Genomic DNA, 21,119 nt, shown 5'->3' with positions numbered 1-21,119 from the left:
ATGTAATTCTCTATATGTATTTTACTTAATCCTCACAATAATTCTGTAAGGTTAAGCATCCTCATCCTCATAATTTAGAAGAAGAAATATTTGAGGCGCCTGTGTGGCTCAGGGGTTAGGAGTCAGCCCTCAGCTCACTCAGGTCATGATCCCAGGGTCCTAGGATGGAGCGCTGCATCCAGCTCCCAGCTCAGCAAAGAAGCCTGCTTCTCCCTCTCCCACTCCCCCTGCTTGTGTTCCCTCTCTTGCTTCTCTCTGTCAAATAAATAAATAAAATCTTTTTAAAAAAATAGATGAAGAAATATTTAAAGGAATAAGTAACTAACCCAAAGTCTCACAACTAGTAATTATCAAAACCAGAATTTTAATTCTGGTCTGCCTAATGGCTTACACCAAACTAAACCAGAGTACAGAAGAGTGTACAATAGAGAAAGCTACCAAAAAGAATTAATATTTGAGTGAAGCCTTAAAAGATGAATAGGGGTGGGATGCCTGGGTGGCTCAGTTGGTTGAGCAACCAACTCTTGCTTAATCTTAGTTTCCACTCAGGTCATGATCTCAGGGTCCTGGAATCAAGCCCTTAGTCTGCACTCAGCAGGGAGTCTACTTGTGCATTCTTTCTCCCTCTGCCCCTCCCCTTGCTCGTGCCTGCTGGCTCTCTAATAAGTAAATAAATCTTTAAAAAAAAATAAAAATGTTTTACCTGTGTAAAAAAAGTACTTAGTAGAGGCCATTACTGATCATATGGCCAAGAGATTCCCAGAATACAGTATGTGAATCACTGGTGATACTTGAGACAATTTTTTTTAACTTCCTATTTTGAAATACTTTCTAATTTATCAAAAAAAAATGCAAAAACTATACCAACTCCTATATACTCTTCACCTAAATTTACTTAACATTATAACACAGTTTGACTTAACTCTCACTATATGTTACTATTTACGATTACTCATAGTTATTGCTAAACCATTTGAGTACACTGCAGACACTGACACTCTTGACTCCCAAATATCTGTGTGTTATTTCCTAAGAATAAGACCATTGTCTTTTATAACCATGGTACATTTATCAATTCAGGATATTTAACACTGCTACAGTATTGAAATTTATAGTCTGTACACAACTTTGCCAAGTGTTCAACGATGTACTTTAAAATATTCCTCCTTTGTTCCCAGGATACAATCCAGGTTCATGTATTACATTTACTTGTTACATTTCTTTGATTTCTCTCAATCTAGAAAAGTTTCTCAGTCTTTATCTTCCACAAAAGTGACTCTTTTAAAGAATAGAGGCCAGCTGTTTTGTTAAATTTGGGTCTCATGTTTCTCTCACAATCACATTCACGCATTTTTTAGCAACACTACATATGTGATATTCTGTCCTCTGTGGATCACATCAGGAAGCACATGATATCAACTAGTATTTCAAACAATACTGAGTGGCAAACGTTTTTCTCTTAATGGTTCTATAATTAAATGTATAAAACTCATAACTTCATGAGTATTAGCGAGATGAGGCTAATTTTTCAAGTTAACATTTAGAAAACTTTAAATAATACAGGAAATACTAAATTCAGAAAGCACTACTACTACATATGTGACACACGGGTTAAATCAAATTCAAAACGACATGGACTTAAACATAGCCGATAATAATATAATGGGAAGTTCACTTCAGATTTTTTCAAAGATTAATGGGAGATCGGTTAGTTATCCAAAAAAACTGAGAAAGTAACTGATTAAAATATTAAAAACTAGGGGCGTCTGGGTGGCTGGTTGATTGGTCTTCGTTTTGGCTCAGATCATCTCAGGATCAGGGGATCAAGTCCCTCCTCAGCTCTTCACTGAAGCTCAGCACAGATTCTGCTTGAGAATCTGTCCCCCTCCCTCTCTCCCTCTACTCCTCCTACCCCCTTGCTTTAACTCAGAAACAAACATTAATAACTTCCAGCAAAATATTTATATATTGATGCAAAGTTTTACTGACATAAGAAAACATTATTACTATTTCAAGGACATAATATATGCTTTAAAGATAACAAAGGATGGGGGCACCTGGGTGGCTCAGTGGGTTAAGCCTCTGCCTTCTGCTCAGGTCATGATCTCAGGGTCTTGGGATAGAGCCCCGCATCAGGCTCTCTGCTCAGCAGGGAGCCTGCTTCCTCTCTCTCTCTCTCTCTCTCTCTCTCTCGGCCTGCCTCTCTGCCTACTTGTGATCTCTCTCTCTCAAATCAATAAGTAAAATCTTAAAAAAAGAAGATAACAAAGGATGGATTTATTATATTAATAAAACTAGTTCAATTCTATTCTTTTAAATAATATCTTATCTAAACTCAGCCAAGGTCAACCAATATAAAAACGAATAAAATGAATTTCTTCCTCCCACCATAATGCATGCCTGTGTTTGTATAAACTACATTACACTTTAACAGAATAATAAATATGTTTGGTATTAACAAAGGGCTCAAAGATAATTATCCTACAAAATTGTTTAAAAGCATATTCATAAATGATCCTAACTATCTTCAATGCTACTTAGTAAGAGTACAGTTAATTTTTTTATATTTGTTTTTATTATGTTCATACAGTTAAATTTTTATAAATTCAAAGAACACATAAAAACAAAAACAAAAAAAAAAAAAGAACACATATACTTTAGTGCTTTCCTATCTTCATTGCTTACATTTTAGTACCTAGTTTTATGGTTGATATCAGTTTTCCTATTTTTCTATATTCCATCTTTGAAACCAATCATATTCCCTCTATCCTCATCCTAGAATGGAAAATAACTTGGAAAAAGTAATTATACAATTTATATTTTATATTTAAATATAAAATAGTTTGGGAAACGAGGGAGAAAAAGCAGTTGGCAGAAGAAATATACATACTCTTGCAAAGGGAAATCAGCAGTAGGAGTTGATAACAAAGAATTGTCATTACAAGAGCATAAATTTACAGAAATTATATATGTAAAAGCTATTTCCTACATTTCTTTGTTGAATTTTGGGATCCTACTAAGATATCTCCCTTTGTTCTTTCAACCAAGCAGAAATGTTGTCTCTTTTCAACAAGACAAAAAAAAAGCTTCAGGGAACATTTTCTCACCCAACTCAAACCTGAAAAATTAAAAACAAAATAAAAAAACCCAGAAAACCATAAATTCAAACTTCAAAACATTTTGTTTTCCAAATCTTCCATTAGGCTTTTTTCTACCTCCTGTCTAACCTAACACAGAGCTACAGACCTAGAACTTGCAACTATTTTTCTGGTATTCCCAAACAAAAAAGCACAGAAGCTGTGAGAATATTTGAGAAAGGTGGTTTCATGTACTATTAAAACTCAATATATACAAGGTGAGGCATTTTTATAAAAGCAACACTTTCATAAGGAATTATTAGGAGATAAAGTAAAATTTTACAAGAAAAATTTAAAATCTATTCTAAATGTAAATGCTTCAATCATTTCGCTAAATAATCAGAAAAGTCAAGCTGCAATCATAACGAGGTTCCACAGAGGGAGCTAGCATCACAAAGAATAAATTTATCATACTCCGAACTTCAAGAAACCACCTAGTCTAGGAGAACTATCAGATTTCCATTCATCAACATGAACTCAGATTATCTTCTAAGATTTTACCTTAGACATTAACAACCTCCCAAAATACAGTATTACCTACAGATTTTGGCCTATTTCTACTAAACCATATTAAAACTTTTATGAAATGTTGGGATGCCTGGGTGGCTCAGTTGGTTAAGCAGCTGCCTTCGGCTCAGGTCATGATCCCAGCGTCCTGGGATCGAGTCCCACATCGGGCTCCTTGCTCATCAGGGAGCCTGCTTCTCCCTCTGCCACTGCCTGCCATTCTGTCTGCCTGTGCTTGCTCTCTCTCCCTCTCTCTCTCTGACAAATAAATAAAATAAAATCTTTAAAAAAAAAAACAAAAACTTATGAAATGTAATATCCATCACAAGTACCTTTAAATACTTGTCAAGTAGGCATGTTCATTTTAAATATTATTATTTCTCCCAAAAAGGAAAAAATATTCTTTCTCCTAAGTCACTGAATTTAGCAAAGTACAAAGCAATAAAATAGACCTGAAATCAAATCACAGTCTCTTTTCTACTGTAAGACAAGTTATGGGGTTGTTCCAAGCCAGTTTCCCATAAAATGGGAATGATTATATTTATATTCTTTTGCTGTGAGGACTGCTGTGAGGATTAAAGCACAAAAGTAAAAAATAAGGTCCTCTTTTCCCTGTTTATTAATACATAAGTGTTATTTAATCGTTCATATTTTACAGAAATAAATCAAAAAGAGTAGTAGTAAAGAAATGTTTTCAAGGGTTAGATTAGCTGCTAATAAATACTAAAAGTTCCCCAAACTCCCAAATCCGTATCATTCCCCAAAAGTCTGCCTCAATCCTTAAGGGGATATACAGTGTCGGCAAAACCCTTACATTATTTTTCAGGTAGAAATCTGTCTTCATTCTCAAAATAATCTTGTCTGGTATAGACCAAGGAAAATAAGAATTCAACATATCAGCAGTTTCTGCTCTCTCCATCCAATACTGGCCCTAATGACTATTCACCCTGTAGATATTACATACTGAAATACTGTCAAGTAAACTATTTGCAACAAAGGGTCGATGAACTACAGTTACTCTAAAACGCTCTGAAGTTTCAGGAAACACCTCACCCTTACACTCAAAACATCAAAGAGAAACAGAACGAAATTAATAATAATAATAATACATTTAAAACAACAAAGAGAAAACAAGTCCATTAGCATTTTTTGCCTAACGAATTTCAGGCTAGAAAATCAGAAACTATACAATGGGATTATTGAATAGACTAAAGAAAAGTAGCTAATTAAAGAAATAATTTGCTTAATGGATAATAATAAAATAGCAAAGCATTGATCTAACCCCATTATGATATTTGAAAAGCAGCTACTCCAAAAGCAGAAGCCAGTTCAAGAGTTTTCAAAATCATCACATTCATAAAAACCTTCATCACACAAGTAACTTTATATAATCTTTTCATAGTTTAAAACTTTTTCACATATATAATTTCATTCAACCCTCACTAAACATAATAATACAAACATGGAATTATCACCATTTCACAAATACAGACATTAAATTCAGAAAATTAAATGATTAATCTGAGTATAGCAGGTTGTTTTTTTTTTTTTTTTAAGATTTTATTTATTTATTTGACAGACAGAGATCACAAGTAGGCAGAGAGGCAGGCAGAGAGAGAGAGGAGGAAGCAGGCTCCCTGCAGAACAGAAAGCCCGATGTGGGGCTCGATCCCAGGACCCTGGGATCATGACCTGAGCCGAAGGCAGAGGCTTAACCCACTGAGCCACCCAGGCGCCCCTGAGTATAGCAGGTTTTATACTGTGTCAACTAGAACTGTATTTCCCAGAATTTCCTTCCCTGTATGGTTTCAGATTAGGATTAACCACACACACAAAAAATTGTGTACAACTTAGGGGATGTAAGTGAAGCAGCAGCCATTTTATTCTAGTTATTGGTTACATGTAGTAAAAGACAGGGAAGTATGGGCAGAATTCGAATTTGTCCTTATTTATCCCCACTCCACCTCCAGCTCACCTTCCCAAACAGTCCAATAGCCTATCACCAGATGTTTCACTGAAAATTCAGAGGTGGTAGCTGCAAAGAACCAACAACCTACCAGCCTCCTTCACAGTTTACTCTGAGAGGTGAATTCTTAAAAGCTTCAATTCATGAACCTACACCAGGAATGGATTTTTCTGATTCTTTGTGGGTCTTTACTTCCCTAGTTTTCCCCACACTGAATAAGGTTTAATTCCCATAATACATTCCTTATTTCTTAATACTTATAGTGGAACTGATACACCATGGTTGTAGCTTATGTAAAACTAATATGTAAGTTTCTTCCAATGCTAAGTCCAAGGTAGCACACATTTCTTCAAAGCAGAAGGTAGCAAATTAGGATTAAGGTTTCACCAATAATATTATACATTTTTCAGTCAATTATCATACATACATGAATATAAATCTAATTTTTTTCTAAAGATTTTATTTATTTGAGAGAGAGAGAAAGAGAAAGCACAAGATGGGGGAGGGTCAGAGGGAGAAGCAAACACCCCGCTGAGTGGAAAGCCTGATGTGGGACTTGATCCTGGGACTCCGGGATCCTGGGACTCTGAGCCATAGGCAGACACTTAACCAACTGAGCCACCCAAGAGTCCCTAATCCAGTTTTAATCCTAAATTATCTCTTGTAATGACTTCTTTATGACAGGGTTAAGAGTTTTATTTCAAACAATAAAATATTTAAGCAAATCTTTCAAAAGTTTCATAATCCAGGTATAACAACAAATAAGAAGAAAGCATGAAATCCTAGAATTTTAAAGTGAAAGCAGTCAAAAGTTCACCAAAAAGGATAAACTCTGGTGACAGACAAGGTGAGAACCAAATGTGGGGGCCTGAAATAAATTCAATCAAAGCAAGCTTGGAATTCTCACAGAATACACCTGATGGTATTAGTTTAAAAAAGGAACAAAAAAATCTAACACACATTTAGTATGTACTCCTGGAGGCATAGCTTCATAAACACAAATGGTAAGCAATACAGCCTTTAAAGATCAATTTAAAAAGCAATATAGTAAACAGTTACCTTACAAAGATCATGACTATATATCAAAATCAATTTAAAAAACTTTTCTCATGTAAAAGGCATTTATAGCTTAAGATAAAATGTCCAATGAAAGTATCATACTGGAATCAAACAATTTAGAACAAAGAAGACTAATGTGTCCTAGAGGAAAAGGTTCTAATGGTGACAAAGATGTTGATGATGAAAATTCTGAATGCTCTAAGAAATCAGAGTAAAAAAAGAAGAAAGTACTTTAAAATTATTTCACATATGTAGTTAGATTGTGAATGTTCAAAGACCTAAAGTAAAAAAGAAAAAAAATTTATTTCACATAATACACGGTTGTAAATGTATGATGTAACTAAATTATAACTATAAAATTGACTTATTTCATACATATCTCAAAGCTTGTAGAATCAAGTTGGCCAAAAAAGCTTTGTAGTATACCATTTCCTTGGAAGAATGAGAAGAGCCTCGCATTTGGAAGTCAGGCTTACATATATTTCACTAAGTTTCTTCAACCCACTCAACAGTGGCTATTGCTGAGCTGGTTTCTAAAACCACAGTACAATACTATAAAATCAATTAGTCACTGAGTCTTGATGAAGCTACTGAGTTCTTTATAATCAGTTACTGAATCTTGCAATGGATATCAAGCCTTTTTATCAAAACAAAACAAAAAAAAAATCACTGAATATTTAGGGAGCTGCTTAGTATGACTAAGCACTTAAACGAAAATCAGGAGACTTGAGTTCTGGTCCTGTATTGTCAGTAAGTAGCAGTGCAACCTGCAGGAAGGCATTTTATCATATAAATCTCACCCAACTCATTTTAAAAAATGGATATTAGTTCTAGGGTTTATTTCTAGAATCAAAGTTCTGTAATTTAAAAGATATAAAAGAAAGTGGCCCTTGAGAAAGGGGCCCTGGGGCACCTGGGTTGTACAGTTGGTTGGGCCACAGACTCACCTTTCAGCTAGGGTAGAGCTCAGGGTCCTGGGGTTGAGCTCCACACGGGCTCCATGCTCAGCTGGAGTCTGCTTGAGATTCTCTCTCCCTCTCCCTCTGCCCCTCCCACCCTGTGTACCTGAGCCTGCAGACATGCAAATAATTAAATAAATCTGTTTTTAAAATCCATGATATTTAAAATGCTATCTTCTTTACGAATATTGAAAAAGTAGTAACCATTTAACTTTGTTGTTGGTTCAAGATGTTCTTACTCACATTTTAAAATTTCTTAATGGACATATAGTTGACACTAGATTCTCCATTTCTTTTCTTTTTTTTTTTTTTTTTTAAAGAAATATTTATTTATTTATTTATTTGAGAGAGAGAGAGAGAGAGAGAGAGCATAAGCAAGAGGGACCGGCAGAGAAAGAAGCAAACTCCTGAGGAACAGGGAGCCCAACCCAGGGCTCCATCCCAGGACCCTGAGATCATGAGCCCAGCCAAAGGCAAACACTTAACTGACTGAGCCCCCCAGGAGCCCCAGATGTTCTCTATTTCAATTTTGAGTTTCTACTTGCTAGTTTTTTTTTCCTCTCTACAGGCATCAGTTCTTATGTTACTCTTACAAAACAATCTTGATGTTTTCAAAGAACTAAGTTACAACATTAATACTGGATTTAAGAGTTTACTAGATGTTAATGATTTTCTCTAAGGGCTCTGAAAGTGAATTTCTTGTTTTTAAGTAAAATCTAGACCCAACAGAGGGCTTGAACTCAAAACTCTGAGATCAAGAGTCACATCTCTACCAATTAAATGGCAAGGTACCCTGAACATGCTGTTGAATGTAACTTAAATACTTATAGATCTCACTTGCAGAGAAATTGGGAGCTGTTCTCGAAGACATTACAATATTTTTACACTAAATTAAAGAGATCAAGGTGTAACAGCATTCTTTCTAATACCTGTGCTTCATACCCCTTGCATAACTTATTTATTTAATCCCATTTCATCATAATCTGAATTGACAAAAAGTTAAACACAATATAAGTTTTGTAAGACAAAATTTAAAAATTTAAGGGGATATTGAGACAAAATAATTTAATTTCTGACATAAAAATAGTCATTAAAAAGAATTCATTCAATATGAGATGGGAAAACATTCTTTGTATCTAGAACAGCATACAATGCCTGTATAGATTCACCCACTATCTTGGCAGCTATCTTGAAAAGTCAAGTAAATAAATGTGAATCTCTTTTAAACAAGTTTTCCCCATGTCTTCCATAGCACAGCAAACTGACAAAAAATGCTCAGATCAAGTTACTTATGTCTGTATGTAAGTGGCATGGATACTTCTGAATTTATATATTTGCCTTTAGACTTTGTCCTTAATTCCCATCAATTTTAACTTTACTTATCTATATCTTTATGATATTATCACAATATTCTATTCAAGGTAATATAAAATTCAGATATTCATAAAAGGAACAAATACTCATAGAGCAAAATAGTCCTATTTTCTATAACTGCAGATATGTCCAACAATAAGAAAATCCAGTATTACAGAAATCTCCAACTTATGAAACTGCTTTATGGTACAAAGTATTATTAAACTGGAGATTAAATCTCCCTTTAAAAATGAAGTCAGGGGGCGCCTGGGTGGCTCAGTGGGTTAAGCCGCTGCCTTCGGCTCAGGTCATGATCCCAGGTCCTGGGTTCGAGCCCCGCATCGGGCTTTCTGCTCAACAGGGAGCCTGCTTCCTCCTCTCTCTCTGCCTGCCTCTCTGCCTACTTGTGATTTCTCTCTGTCAAATAAATAAATAAAATCTTAAAAAAAAAAAAAATGAAGTCAGTATCTTTACTGTAAATAGTACCCAGTACAGGGACAGGTAAGTAGGTGAAAAAATATTTACTGAAACAGTGATGCTTTTCTTTTTTGTTTTAAATTATTCCATTTAAAAAACTAAGGCATTTAAAAGAACTAAGTTACAACATTAATTAATTAAGACTGAGAAATTGCCACAGAAGACTAATGAAATGGTTTCATTATTGGGCCATATATAGAGCAAAGTGTAAATTTCATAGCTTTGAATTAACTGGATTCCAAATTTAGTTGGCCTTTCCTATTTAGAATCACCTTTCAGAATCCTCAGTATGTAGAACATTAAAAAACAGGAATCTGAGAATGAACATTCTGCTTTAAAAAAACAAGGGTCGAAGGGGCACATGCACCCAAATGTTTACAGCAGCAATGTCCACAAGAGCCAAACTTTGGAAAGAACCTAGATGTCCATCAACAGATGAATGGATAAAGAAGATGTGGTATATATATACACAATGGAATACTATGCAGCCATCAAAAGAAATGAAATCTTGCCATCTGCAATGACGTGGATAGAACTAGAAGGTAATAGGCTGAGCGAAATTAGTCAATCAGAGAAACACAATTATATGATCTCCCTGATATGAGGAATTTGAGAAGCAACATGGAGGGTTTGGGAGGTAGGGAAGGAAAAAATGAAACATGATGGGATCAGGAGGGAGACAAACCATAAGAGACTCTTAACCTCATAAAACAAACTGAGGGCTGCCGGGGGAGGGGGGTAAGGAGAGGGTGGTTGAGTTATGGATATTGGGGAGGGTATGGGCTATGGTGAGTGCTGTGAAGTATGTAAACCTGGTGATTCACAGACCTGTACCCCTGGGGCTAATAATACATTATATGTTAATAAAAAATTAAAAATTAAAAAAAAAAAAAAGGGTCGTGGACATTGCTGACGAATCTTCTCTGTTTTGCTATATGTCCTAATTCCCCAGACAGAGAAATAAATGGTGTTATCTGTGAAGCGTAAGTAACAAAGTTTATATAGAATCTGAATCACCACAGTTTGGGAACTAAGAATATTTTAAATGAAAATATAGTTAATATTTACCACATAAAGTAATACCAAGATATTGTTATTATTGTACTCACTTATTGGTATACATAAAACTACATTTTCAAAAAGCTGGCTAATGTGAAGGAGCCAATGCATCTTTCAATATCATGATAAATCAAACTGTCTTTAATAGATTAAAATTAAGAAGCAATAATGTTTTATGAGAATGAACCATGGAATTATTAATTGAATAATTAAATTTTGTTTTATATCTACATTTTTACAGTATTTTAAAAAGTTTGGCCTTGAGCACAAAGAGATCTTAGTTAAGTTTAACTGTGAAGACAAAAATAGAATTACTTATGAGGAGCCCTCAAAAAGGGCTGGTGTTGAATTTTTAAAAAATTAACAGTCTGCTCTAAAAGTGGCATATCCAATTGAGAATTTTCTAAAGTGTATAGGTCAAAAACTACAGGGCAGAGAACCAACATCAAAGGAATTAAGACAATCAACTAAGGCTAAAACAATAAACTAACAATACTATCAAGTATAAGACCCTTGGTTATATATATATATATATATATATATATATATATATATATATATACTATATTTGGGCCCTTGCAGCCCTTTAGACCCTCATCATGTTTGCCCACTTAGTTACCAATTATAATTAAAAAGCTGAAAAAGTGTATCTTGTACATCTTGTAATAGGTAAGTATATTGATTTAACAATTTAATTTAGGGAATCTATCATCTCATTCATTAACTTCTTTTTTTCTTTTCTGGTCACAGAAATAACACAATCCATTAGAGAAGATTTAAAAAACACCTGGGGTGCCTGGGTCGCTCACTTTGTTAAGCATCTGACTCTTGATCTCAGGATTGTGGGTTCAAACCCCTCCCCACAGTGGGCTTCATGCCAAAAAAATTTTTTTTAATAAATAAAATAAAGTACACATAAAAGAACAAGAAGCAAGTAAAATTCATCCATAATCAGTCACCCAAAAATCTACTGTTCTGTAATGTATAAGCAAGCCTTTTCACCTACTTAATCATCATGATATTAAATCTCTTCCTAAAAACATTTTAAGAACTGCATAATATTCCATACAGTTACTTTAATTGCACAGGAAAAATAACACCATTTAAGACTAATCTAGTTGTACAGTAGTTCCCATTTTTAAATGGCCAACAAAATTTGTGTTTTCTGTAAAATGTGTATATATTAAATGTTAAGACACAAGTCATGTGGCTATTGGTAAGATTCTAGACCCTTTCTACCACCTTTTTAATTGAAATAAAATAAGTAAAGCAAAGAGTAACCTAGAGAATGTCATTTTTATTGCTTTTTAAGCAGTGATAACAGAAAAGGTCTAATAATCAAAATACTCACTCCAATCATTAATTTTTTATTCCAAAGCAATCACATTAGTTTAAAAATTTGAGCTATTAACCTGCCATAAGACTACATACCTTGAAGAGATTTTCTAATAATTATTGCAGGTTCAGTTAAATATCTACCTTTCTCTCCCAGTCTCCAGTGTGACCAATGATACCCATTTGGATCACAGCTGGCAAAGATTAGGAACAATACTCATTTTCCTCAGAGTGAACGTAACACACAGCTAAATAAATGTGGTGTTAAAAAAAAATAGCAACTCCAATATAATCTTAGTGATGTTAATTTATAAAATAGTTACTATATAGCATATTCAAAGAGGAAAAGAAATCTGCAAGAAGAATGATAAGAACAGGTATATAACAAATTCATAAGATGTTCCAAGTAGCCTGAAAAAAAAAAAAAGAAAGAAAATTCTGGAAAAGTACATATTATTGACACTGAAAACCAATATGTTTTATACTTGAAACTATTAATGAGATAAGACTGCACTATCTAAGGTCTCTTTTTTAAGATTTTATTTATTTATTTGAGAGAGAGAGAGCACACACACAAGCAGGGGGAGCAGCAGAGGGAGAGAGAGCAGCAGATTCCCCACTGAGCAGGGAGCCTGATGTGGGGCTCAATCCCAGGACACTGGGATCATGACCTGAGCAGAAGGCAGTCACTTAACCAAATGAGCCATCCAGGTGCCCCTAAGGTCCTCTGTAATATATACAGAAGAGGTAGAAGGGCCGGTATTCATTTAGCCGAAGATATGCAAAACAAACCTTCTCCACTGAAAATGACAAAGAACTGCTAAGAGAAATTTAAGAAGGACTAAATAATGTTAAGATGCCAATTCTCCCCAAAATAGATTCAATATAATCGCCACAAGGACCCTAAAAGGTTTCTCTGAGAAAACTGACAAGCTCATCCTAAAGTAAATAAAGGGTCTAATACAACCAAAGCAATCTTCGAAAAGAACAAAGTTGGAGGACTTACACTAACTGGCTTCAATACTTGCCATAGTCAGTTACTGGACCAAAGAGTGGGAAGTGAGTCAGTGGAACAAGAGACCCACATTCCCATTGTTATTTCATTTCTACAAATCCACCAAAGCAATCCAGCGACAAGCAAAGTCTATTCAGCAAATGGAGCTGGAATAACTAGATAACCTAGTTATCCATGCAAGAAAAAAAAATGAACCTCAACTTCTACCTCACACCATATGCAAATATTAATTGATTATAGATCATAAACCTAAACATAAAAGGTAAAACCATACAGCTTGTAAAGAAAACAATATGAATACTTTCATAAATTAAGGTTTGTTAGATAAATCAAAGAAAGCAATAATCATGAAGAAAAAATTGATAAATTACACTTCATCAAAATCGAAAACTTGCTACTCAAATAAAAAAAATTTTAACTTAAAATTTGCTTATCAAACACCATTAAGAAAAAAGCTAAGCCAGGAACAGGGAAGAAAAAATTTGTGAAACCTACATTTCATAATGACTGGTATCCAGAATACATAAAGGATTTTTTTTTTTTTAAGATTTTATTTATTTATTTGAGAGAGAAAGAGCAAGGGAGCAAGCATGAGCCAGGTGAGGGACAGTGGGAGAAGAGCGCTCTCCACTGAGTAGGGAGCCCGATGCAGGGCTTGATCCCCAAACGCCAGGATCATGACCTGAGCCAAAGGCAGTTGCTTAACTGACTAAGCCACCCAGATGTCCCTAGAATATATACTCATCAATAAAAAGAAAAAACAACCCAATTTTTTCATATCAGCCAAAGATGTGAACACACTCACCAAAGAAAATACAAAGGGCCAATACACAAATGTGTAAGTGTTCAATGTTATTAGTCATCACGGAAATGCAAATTAAACCACAATGAGATACCACTACACACACCCCAGAATAGCTAAAATTAGAAAGACCAACACCACCAAACATTGGTGAAGATGCAGAGCAACTGGAACTCTCACATATTGCTGGTAGAAATGTAAAATGGCACAACTACTCTGAAGAAAATCAAGTAGTTTCTTATAGAACCAAAACCACTACTACCCTATTGACTCAGCAATCTACTCCTAATTACCCAGAAGTAAAATATGTTCACAAAAACTTGTACAAAAATGTCAATTGCAACTTTACTCATAGGAGCCAAAAACTGGAAAGGAAACAGCATAGGTGTCCACCATAAGAGAAGAGATAAACAAATGGATTAGTAACAAGCAATGAAAAGAAATTAATATATGGATAAATGTCAAAAATATTATACTGAGTGAAAGAAGTATTATATAAAACAGGATATATATATATATTATATATATATATATATAAACAGGATATTATATATATATAAAATTCCATTTATAAGAAATTCTAGAACAGAGAAAACTTAATTTGTGGTGGAAAAATTCATAACAGTTATCTCTGGGAGCAAAAGAGCAGAGAAACTACAAAGAGGCATAAAGAAACGTTCTGGGGTGGTGATGAAGCTTTACATCTAGAGGTTTGGGTTACAAACATTTATTTTTGTTAATTTTTATTTTTTAAGATTTTATTTTTAAGTAATCTCCATACCCAACATGGGGCTCGAACTCCTGACCCTGAGATCAAGAGTAATGTATTCCACTGACTGAGCCAGCCAGGTGCCCCAGGTTACAAACATTTATGCACTGGTCAAAACTCAACAAATGTATACTTAAGATGTATGCATTTCATTGCATGAAGTTTTCATGTAAAGGAGAAAAACTCTATAGAGTATTGACCTGTAGTTGATGATACACATTTTGAAATATTTAGAGGATAACATACTGATGTCTGCAGTTGCATAAAAAAACTGATAAAGAAATGAATGGATAGAAGAATGAACAGACAGGTAATGCTAATGATAAAATCTAGTTGGTGGGTATGAGTGAATAAATACTGCATATTTAAAATTTTTCATAATAAAATCTAAGTAAAAAAATCTGTCTACCCATAGGAGTACCCAAAGTACCCACAGGAGTGAACTTTATCATATTTAGTATGTGAAATTTTAAATGAATTAACACACTATATAGGTTATATATGAAATAGTATGAATATATTCTTTAAAAGCAGTTTTCTGTTGTTTTTAGTACTAGTCATAGCCTACAAAGCCCAAAGGAACCTTAGGTTGACTACCCAATTTTCAAACCAAAAGAACTCTGTTATCAGACCTATAAATAACAAGTAACCAACCAATGGTACAGTGAAAATCACCTACCCTCACTGATTATACTTGGCCGCAAAGAAAGAAACTGAAGAAAATCTGACAATATACTTGACAACCCACTATGGAGATTATAATCAAATGAGGACAGAACAAATATGAAAACTAAAAAACTAGCATAACAATGGGATATACCGACCGTAAAAATTCTTGAAGAAAACATCTCCCTACACATTGGTCCTACCATTTTAAGACTAACACTTATTACAATGTCTTCAATATGAAATAAGAAATAAAATAATTTGGAAAAGGTTTTCAAAGAGTAGTTTTAAAAAGTACTTTAAGGAGTAGATTTTTTTTTTTTTTTTTAAGATTTTGTTTATCCATTTGACAGACAGAGAGAGATCACAAGTAGGCAGAGAGGGAGGCAGAGAGAGGGGAAAGCAGGCTCCCTGCTGAACAGAGAGCCCGACGCGGGGCTCGATCCCAGGACCCCGAGATCACGACCCGAGCCGAAGGCAGAGGCTCAACCCACTGAGCCACCCAGGCACCCCTAAGGAGTAGATTTTAAAGTAATTTATCTTTGAGAAAAAAATATTATGTGTGTAGACTTTTTGAGTATAGTTGACACACAATGTTACATTAGTTTCAGCTGTACAACAGTGACACAACTTTATAAGTTTTTCTATGCTCACCTCAAGTGTAGCTACCATCTGTAACCACACGATGGTATTAAAATATCATTAACTATATTCCCTATGGTGTGTCTAAAAATAATAGTCTTTTTTTTTTTTAAGATTTTTATTTATTTATTTGACAGACAGAGATCACAAGTAGGCAGAGAGGCAGGCAGAGAGAGAGAGAGAGAGGAGGAAGCAGGCTCCTTGATGAGCAGAGAGCCCGATGCAGGGCTCGATCCCAGGCTCCTGGGATCATGACCTGAGCCGAAGGCAGAGGCTTTAACCACTGAGCCACCCAGGCGCCCCTAAAAATAATAGTCTTAAAGAACTCTATCACAAAAGTTATTCTCCATACAGATGTATACAAATTGAAGAATGCGTTAAACTAAACCATAAGGAACCTGAGTTCAATGTTAAAATATCTTTAACATTAGGGAGTATCAAACATTAGGGAAATCCCCAAGCAGCATATGAAATTCACCAATATATTTATTAATTGGATAGAACCCTAATAAGCGTGGTCGAACCTGAAGGTGTACAGCCAGCCTCAGATTCCTCAAATTCTTAATTCTACAGTATTATTTGACATTCAGTGTTTGCATAATAATTAAGGTCATCAGAACTTTCTTACTTCACAATGGGAAAAACAAAGTAGACTAACTAGAAAATAGAAGCATATAAATTCTTTTTTTAGCTGTCCTCTTTGGACAATGTCATAATACTGAAAAGATTAAGATGAATTTTTTTTTAATTCCCAAACCTGTCATTTTTAAATAAACCTCCAAGATTCTATGAAGTAATAATCTTTGAAATACTACAACAGAGCAGAAAAATAGCCATGGCGGTATCCCAGAATCATAAGTTCAAGTTATTTCTACCTGAAAGAACCCTAAGAACATTAAAATTTTAAAAAGGAACAACATTTTATATAAAGTGTTTTGCCTTATGCCAATCAATACTAGGCATTTAACTTTTCATAAAGAAACAAAATTAGATTTCACCATCTTAAGCATGAGGGTGGGGAAGTCAACTGAGTAAAAGCTAAAATTAGAATCAATTTAATATTTTATGTGGGAAAGATCATGAAATTACATACTTCCCAATATGTTCATGGTCTAGATTACAGAATAAAATACTACATGTTTTAACATGCATGCAGGAAGAATTATTACCAATGTTAACTGTATGTAACGCAAATTATCCTACTCTTACTAGAATTAAAGTCATAGTGTTAATAACATCTTTATATTTCACATAATTTTAAAAATCAGATTGTTTACATACATCTCCATAGAGGAGTAAACTATGTACCACCTAGGGTTTAATGTACTTACAATTCCTTGTGTTTGTCCTCAGCCAAGATCTGGTCATTCGGCTTAAGAGAATACCTGTAAAACAAAACAAAAAAATACTGGTCATATAAACATATAAGTACATTTGGCTCATGGACTTCTCACTATGGTTATCAACATACAGTCAGTTAAACCCCATCAAACAAGCACTACCACAGTGTTACAAGTCTCTGTCTTCACTGATAAAACATTAATGCCTAAGTTCTTTGTTGTTCTATTAGTCAGTTCTGCAGACACCATCCAAAGAACCAAAGTAAGATCAACCTGACCTTCAAAAACACAAGGTATCTTCAGTAGTGAATGATCTGTAATGTTACATTCATCCAGCAGTTCAAAATTCAAGAAACTGCCACAGCAAGTATTTAAGCATTCACAAAAGAATGTGCATTCATTCACTAAATACACAGTAAAAATCTGTGTACCACACTATGTCCTAGGTAGTGTGACTTAGAAGGAAAAATAAGTTTCTGAGTTCCTTGACTAAACCATTTATAAGCTTAATAACAACAGGCAATTATTTCATTTCTTTAAATCTCACTTTCCCTGTCTATAAAACAGAGGCTGCTATAAATATTAGAACAGGTATCTTCCAAATTACCATATATTTGTCATGTTAAAGGTAAACAGATTTCCAAGGAGTACACAGAAAAAAATAAACAACAGACGGCAATTCCCGGGTCTTCAAATTCCACTTGTATTCAACCCTTTCCTAAAAACTAGGCTCCCTGACAATGGGTCAGAAGTTCAAGTGGAAACGTTATGTAGATTCTCCTTTCTTACCTCCCCTCTCATAAATGCCTTTACTCACTTGACAAAAAGAACGGCATCCTGAATAGACCTGTACTGCAGTGACTGGCGTATATAAAAAGCACTGAAGTGCTAAATGAGAAATGGTTCATAATATTTTTGTCTGCAAAATCTCTTTCAGTGAAGTACCATAAACTGACTACAGAGTTTACTGTTTGATATATTATTTCTATAAATAATTAAGCTACAAATTATAAATGGGGAGCTGTCACAGGATGTTCTATTTTCAGATATACTATTGAATGGGGCACAAGTTGATTATACTTTTCTTTAAAAAGTTTATCTTTGGGCACCTGGGTGGCTCAGTGGGTTAAGCCTCTGACTCTGGCTCAGGTCATAATCTCAGAGTCCTGGGATTGAGCCCCACATCGGGCTCTCTGCTCAGCAGGGATCCTGCTACCCCCTCTTTCTCTGCCTGCTTCTCTGCCTACTTGTGATCTCTCTGTCAAATAAATAAATAAAATCTTTAAAAAAAAAAAAAAGTTTATCTTTTCCATTCCATTTACATGATCAAATACTGCATTACTTGTCAGGAAGAAACCTATGAAGTAAAGCTAATAGAGTTTCCAAAAAAACCAAAAAACAAAACAAAAAAAAAAAACAAGAAAGAGTGTCAACATATTCCCTCCAAGCAACAAATTAAAAATAAAGTTCCTTGTCTTTCATTTATCTACTGAGGATTAAATATCAGAACATGGTTGTCACAGAAACATAAGTCAAATCATTTATTTGAACTGAAAAATGAAGCCAGACTTTATCAAGAAAGTAAATCTGATGTGTTTGACAATGAAGAATGATTTTACCAATGACCCCAAGGCAGACAATGGTCTTCAATTGAATGAATGGTTTTGACTAAAACGTTTAAGGCACTCAGTAAAAACATATTATCAAGAAAAATCCTTTTGACATAGGTATATTGAAATCAACAATATTTAACCTTCCCTAGCATCTCCTAAAATGTTTAGATAAACTATAAATAAAACTCTAATAGATATAATTACTAGCTATTTAGGAAGCCTTACTAAAGCCTTTTTCAGTGTATTTCTTAGAACTAAATGTCTCTAATGACTCTAATAACTGGGAAGTCCAGTGGTTTTCAATTCTTTGCTTCTAACAAAACTGAGAAAGGACCTAAGAAAATAATCAGCTGATAGACAAATAAAAATAATTTTTGATGATTGGTCATTTGATAATAGAGAAGCTCAAACAACTGGGTGCTGCTACTGAAATAAAATTCTGCTCATTAATTACCAACCAATTAATTATGTGAACACATCTCAGCACTTCCACCTGTCAGGGAGCAAGAATTCCTCATCTGTTTCTCAGAGGACAAGAACTCCTGTCCCCTTCAAGGTCCTTCTAGATGGACTAAGAATCGAATTGACAGATTAAGAGAAGAAAATCAAATTTAATGGACATACATATGAGGATTCACATAGACATGGAAATGCCAAAGATGTCAAACAAAATGAGGTATACGTATCATTCTGAAATAAGGAGAAGGAAGTAGGGACCTGGAAAGAATGCACTTTACAGGGAGATAAGAAGAGATGCTTGGGGGCACCTGGATGGCTCAGTTGGTTAAGCATCTGACTCAATTTCAGTTCAAGTTATGACCTCAGGGCGCTGAGATGGAGGGCTCTTGGCTGAGCATGGAGCCTGATTAGGTTTCTCTCTCTCCTTCTCCCTCTGCTCCTCCTTGCTTTCTCTCTCTCCCTCCCTCTCAATTAAAAAAAAAAAAGAAAAAAAGAAAGATGTGTCGTAATTTGATGTTTTCCCTATCATATAAATGTGTCACTCCAGATAAAATTTATCTGTTAACAGCCCTTATTCTGGGAAAGATCCCCAGTTTAGACTCTTCTGTGAAGTTAAGGGAGGGACAATAGTTTCTCATGAACCCAAAGGGTCTCAAGTGCCTTCAACTCAAAATAATTCACACGCCAAAGTGGCACGTTCTGAGGAAGCGCCTATCTGAACCTCTTCACATTTCAAAAAGAAAAAAAGGGAAATAAAAATGATGCTGAGCAGCACTGCATATTATTATCCAAGAAAGGTTGAACTAAATGAAAAAACTTAGTTTCACCCACCTCATTAAAAGATGCTTTTCCAATAAAATGTTTTGTTTAATAATTACTTAACAAAATTTTAATATATTTATGTTGTTTCACGAAGTATATATTAGTTATAATTTAATGACTAGGAGGTATTTTAAAATTCAATTTACATGCATAAAAATATTATCTTCGTTATATATGCATATTATATTAAATAAAAAGATAACTCACACACAAAAATACATTACAGAAGGATAAAATCTGGTGGTTAAAAGTGTAATAGAAATACAAATTTTTTTTTTAAGATTTTATTTATTTATTTGACAGAGAGAGAGATCACAAGTAGACAGAGAGGCAGGCAGAGAGAGGGAGGGAAGCAGGCTCCCTGCTGAGCAGAGAGCCTGATGTGGGACTCGATCCCAGGACCCCGAGATCATGACCTGAGCTGAAGGCAGCAGCTTAAACCACTGAGCCACCCAGGTGCCCTAGAAATACAAATTTAAACAGAGAAAGGAATATGAAATTTTTCAGGAGTAAAAAAAGATCTTGTTTTTATCTTTTTTATATATGGATGATGGTAAAATAAATTTTTTTAAATAAATGGGTGATGGTAGATAGCAAACATTACAATAAAAAATCATAAATTTTAACTTAGTGAGGAAGTTTATTAAAGTTTATTAAAACATTTTTATGAAAATTAAAATGTTTGAAACCAGTGGATTTGATATCTATGTCTTAGCAAAGTGTTTTGGAAATACACAATAGCAACTCAACCAATGTTACTTTCCCTCTCCGGCTGGCTAGTGATAAAGAATAACAAACACTGCACTTAAGGACCTTGAGATTCAGTACCTGATCGGAATAAAAATAACTGCTTGTGGTATGATAAGGTTACAATAAAGTGAAGCACAAGTACAGTGTTCAAACAAAACACTGAGTAACAAGTCTTCTTCCTAAGAGCATCAAAAAAGGGACAGCTTTTATATGTTCCACAACTTTCTCTCTCTTCCCCACTTCATCTCTCTTCTCTGTTTCTTTACCATTAAAACAAAACAAAACAAGCAAAATACCCTTCCCTTTGAAAGTCTCAAGATAAGAATTTAAAGGGAATGGTGAAGCCAGGAAAAAAAAAAAAAAAAAAAAAAAAAAAAAAAAAAAAAAAA

At 34.4% G+C, this 21,119-nt stretch overlaps 1 protein-coding gene across 2 annotated transcripts in view; it reads right to left on the bottom strand.

Moving 5' to 3' along the window:
• The window catches only part of LOC111144874 (adenosine kinase), a 531,020-nt gene that overhangs the window by 446,866 nt on the left and 63,035 nt on the right, over positions 1-21,119 (bottom strand). For both annotated transcript variants that reach the window (XM_022499443.1, XM_022499444.1), the window contains one exon: positions 17,078-17,131. In XM_022499443.1, coding sequence (XP_022355151.1) covers positions 17,078-17,131 — 54 coding nt within the window. The remainder of the gene's footprint in view (positions 1-17,077; positions 17,132-21,119) is intronic.

This window comes from Enhydra lutris, unplaced genomic scaffold (assembly GCF_002288905.1).
Source record: "Enhydra lutris kenyoni isolate GAN:26980312 unplaced genomic scaffold, ASM228890v2 scaffoldscaffold12, whole genome shotgun sequence".
Classification (NCBI taxonomy): Eukaryota; Metazoa; Chordata; class Mammalia; order Carnivora; family Mustelidae; genus Enhydra; species Enhydra lutris.
This window is presented reverse-complemented; position numbering and strand designations above follow the sequence as displayed.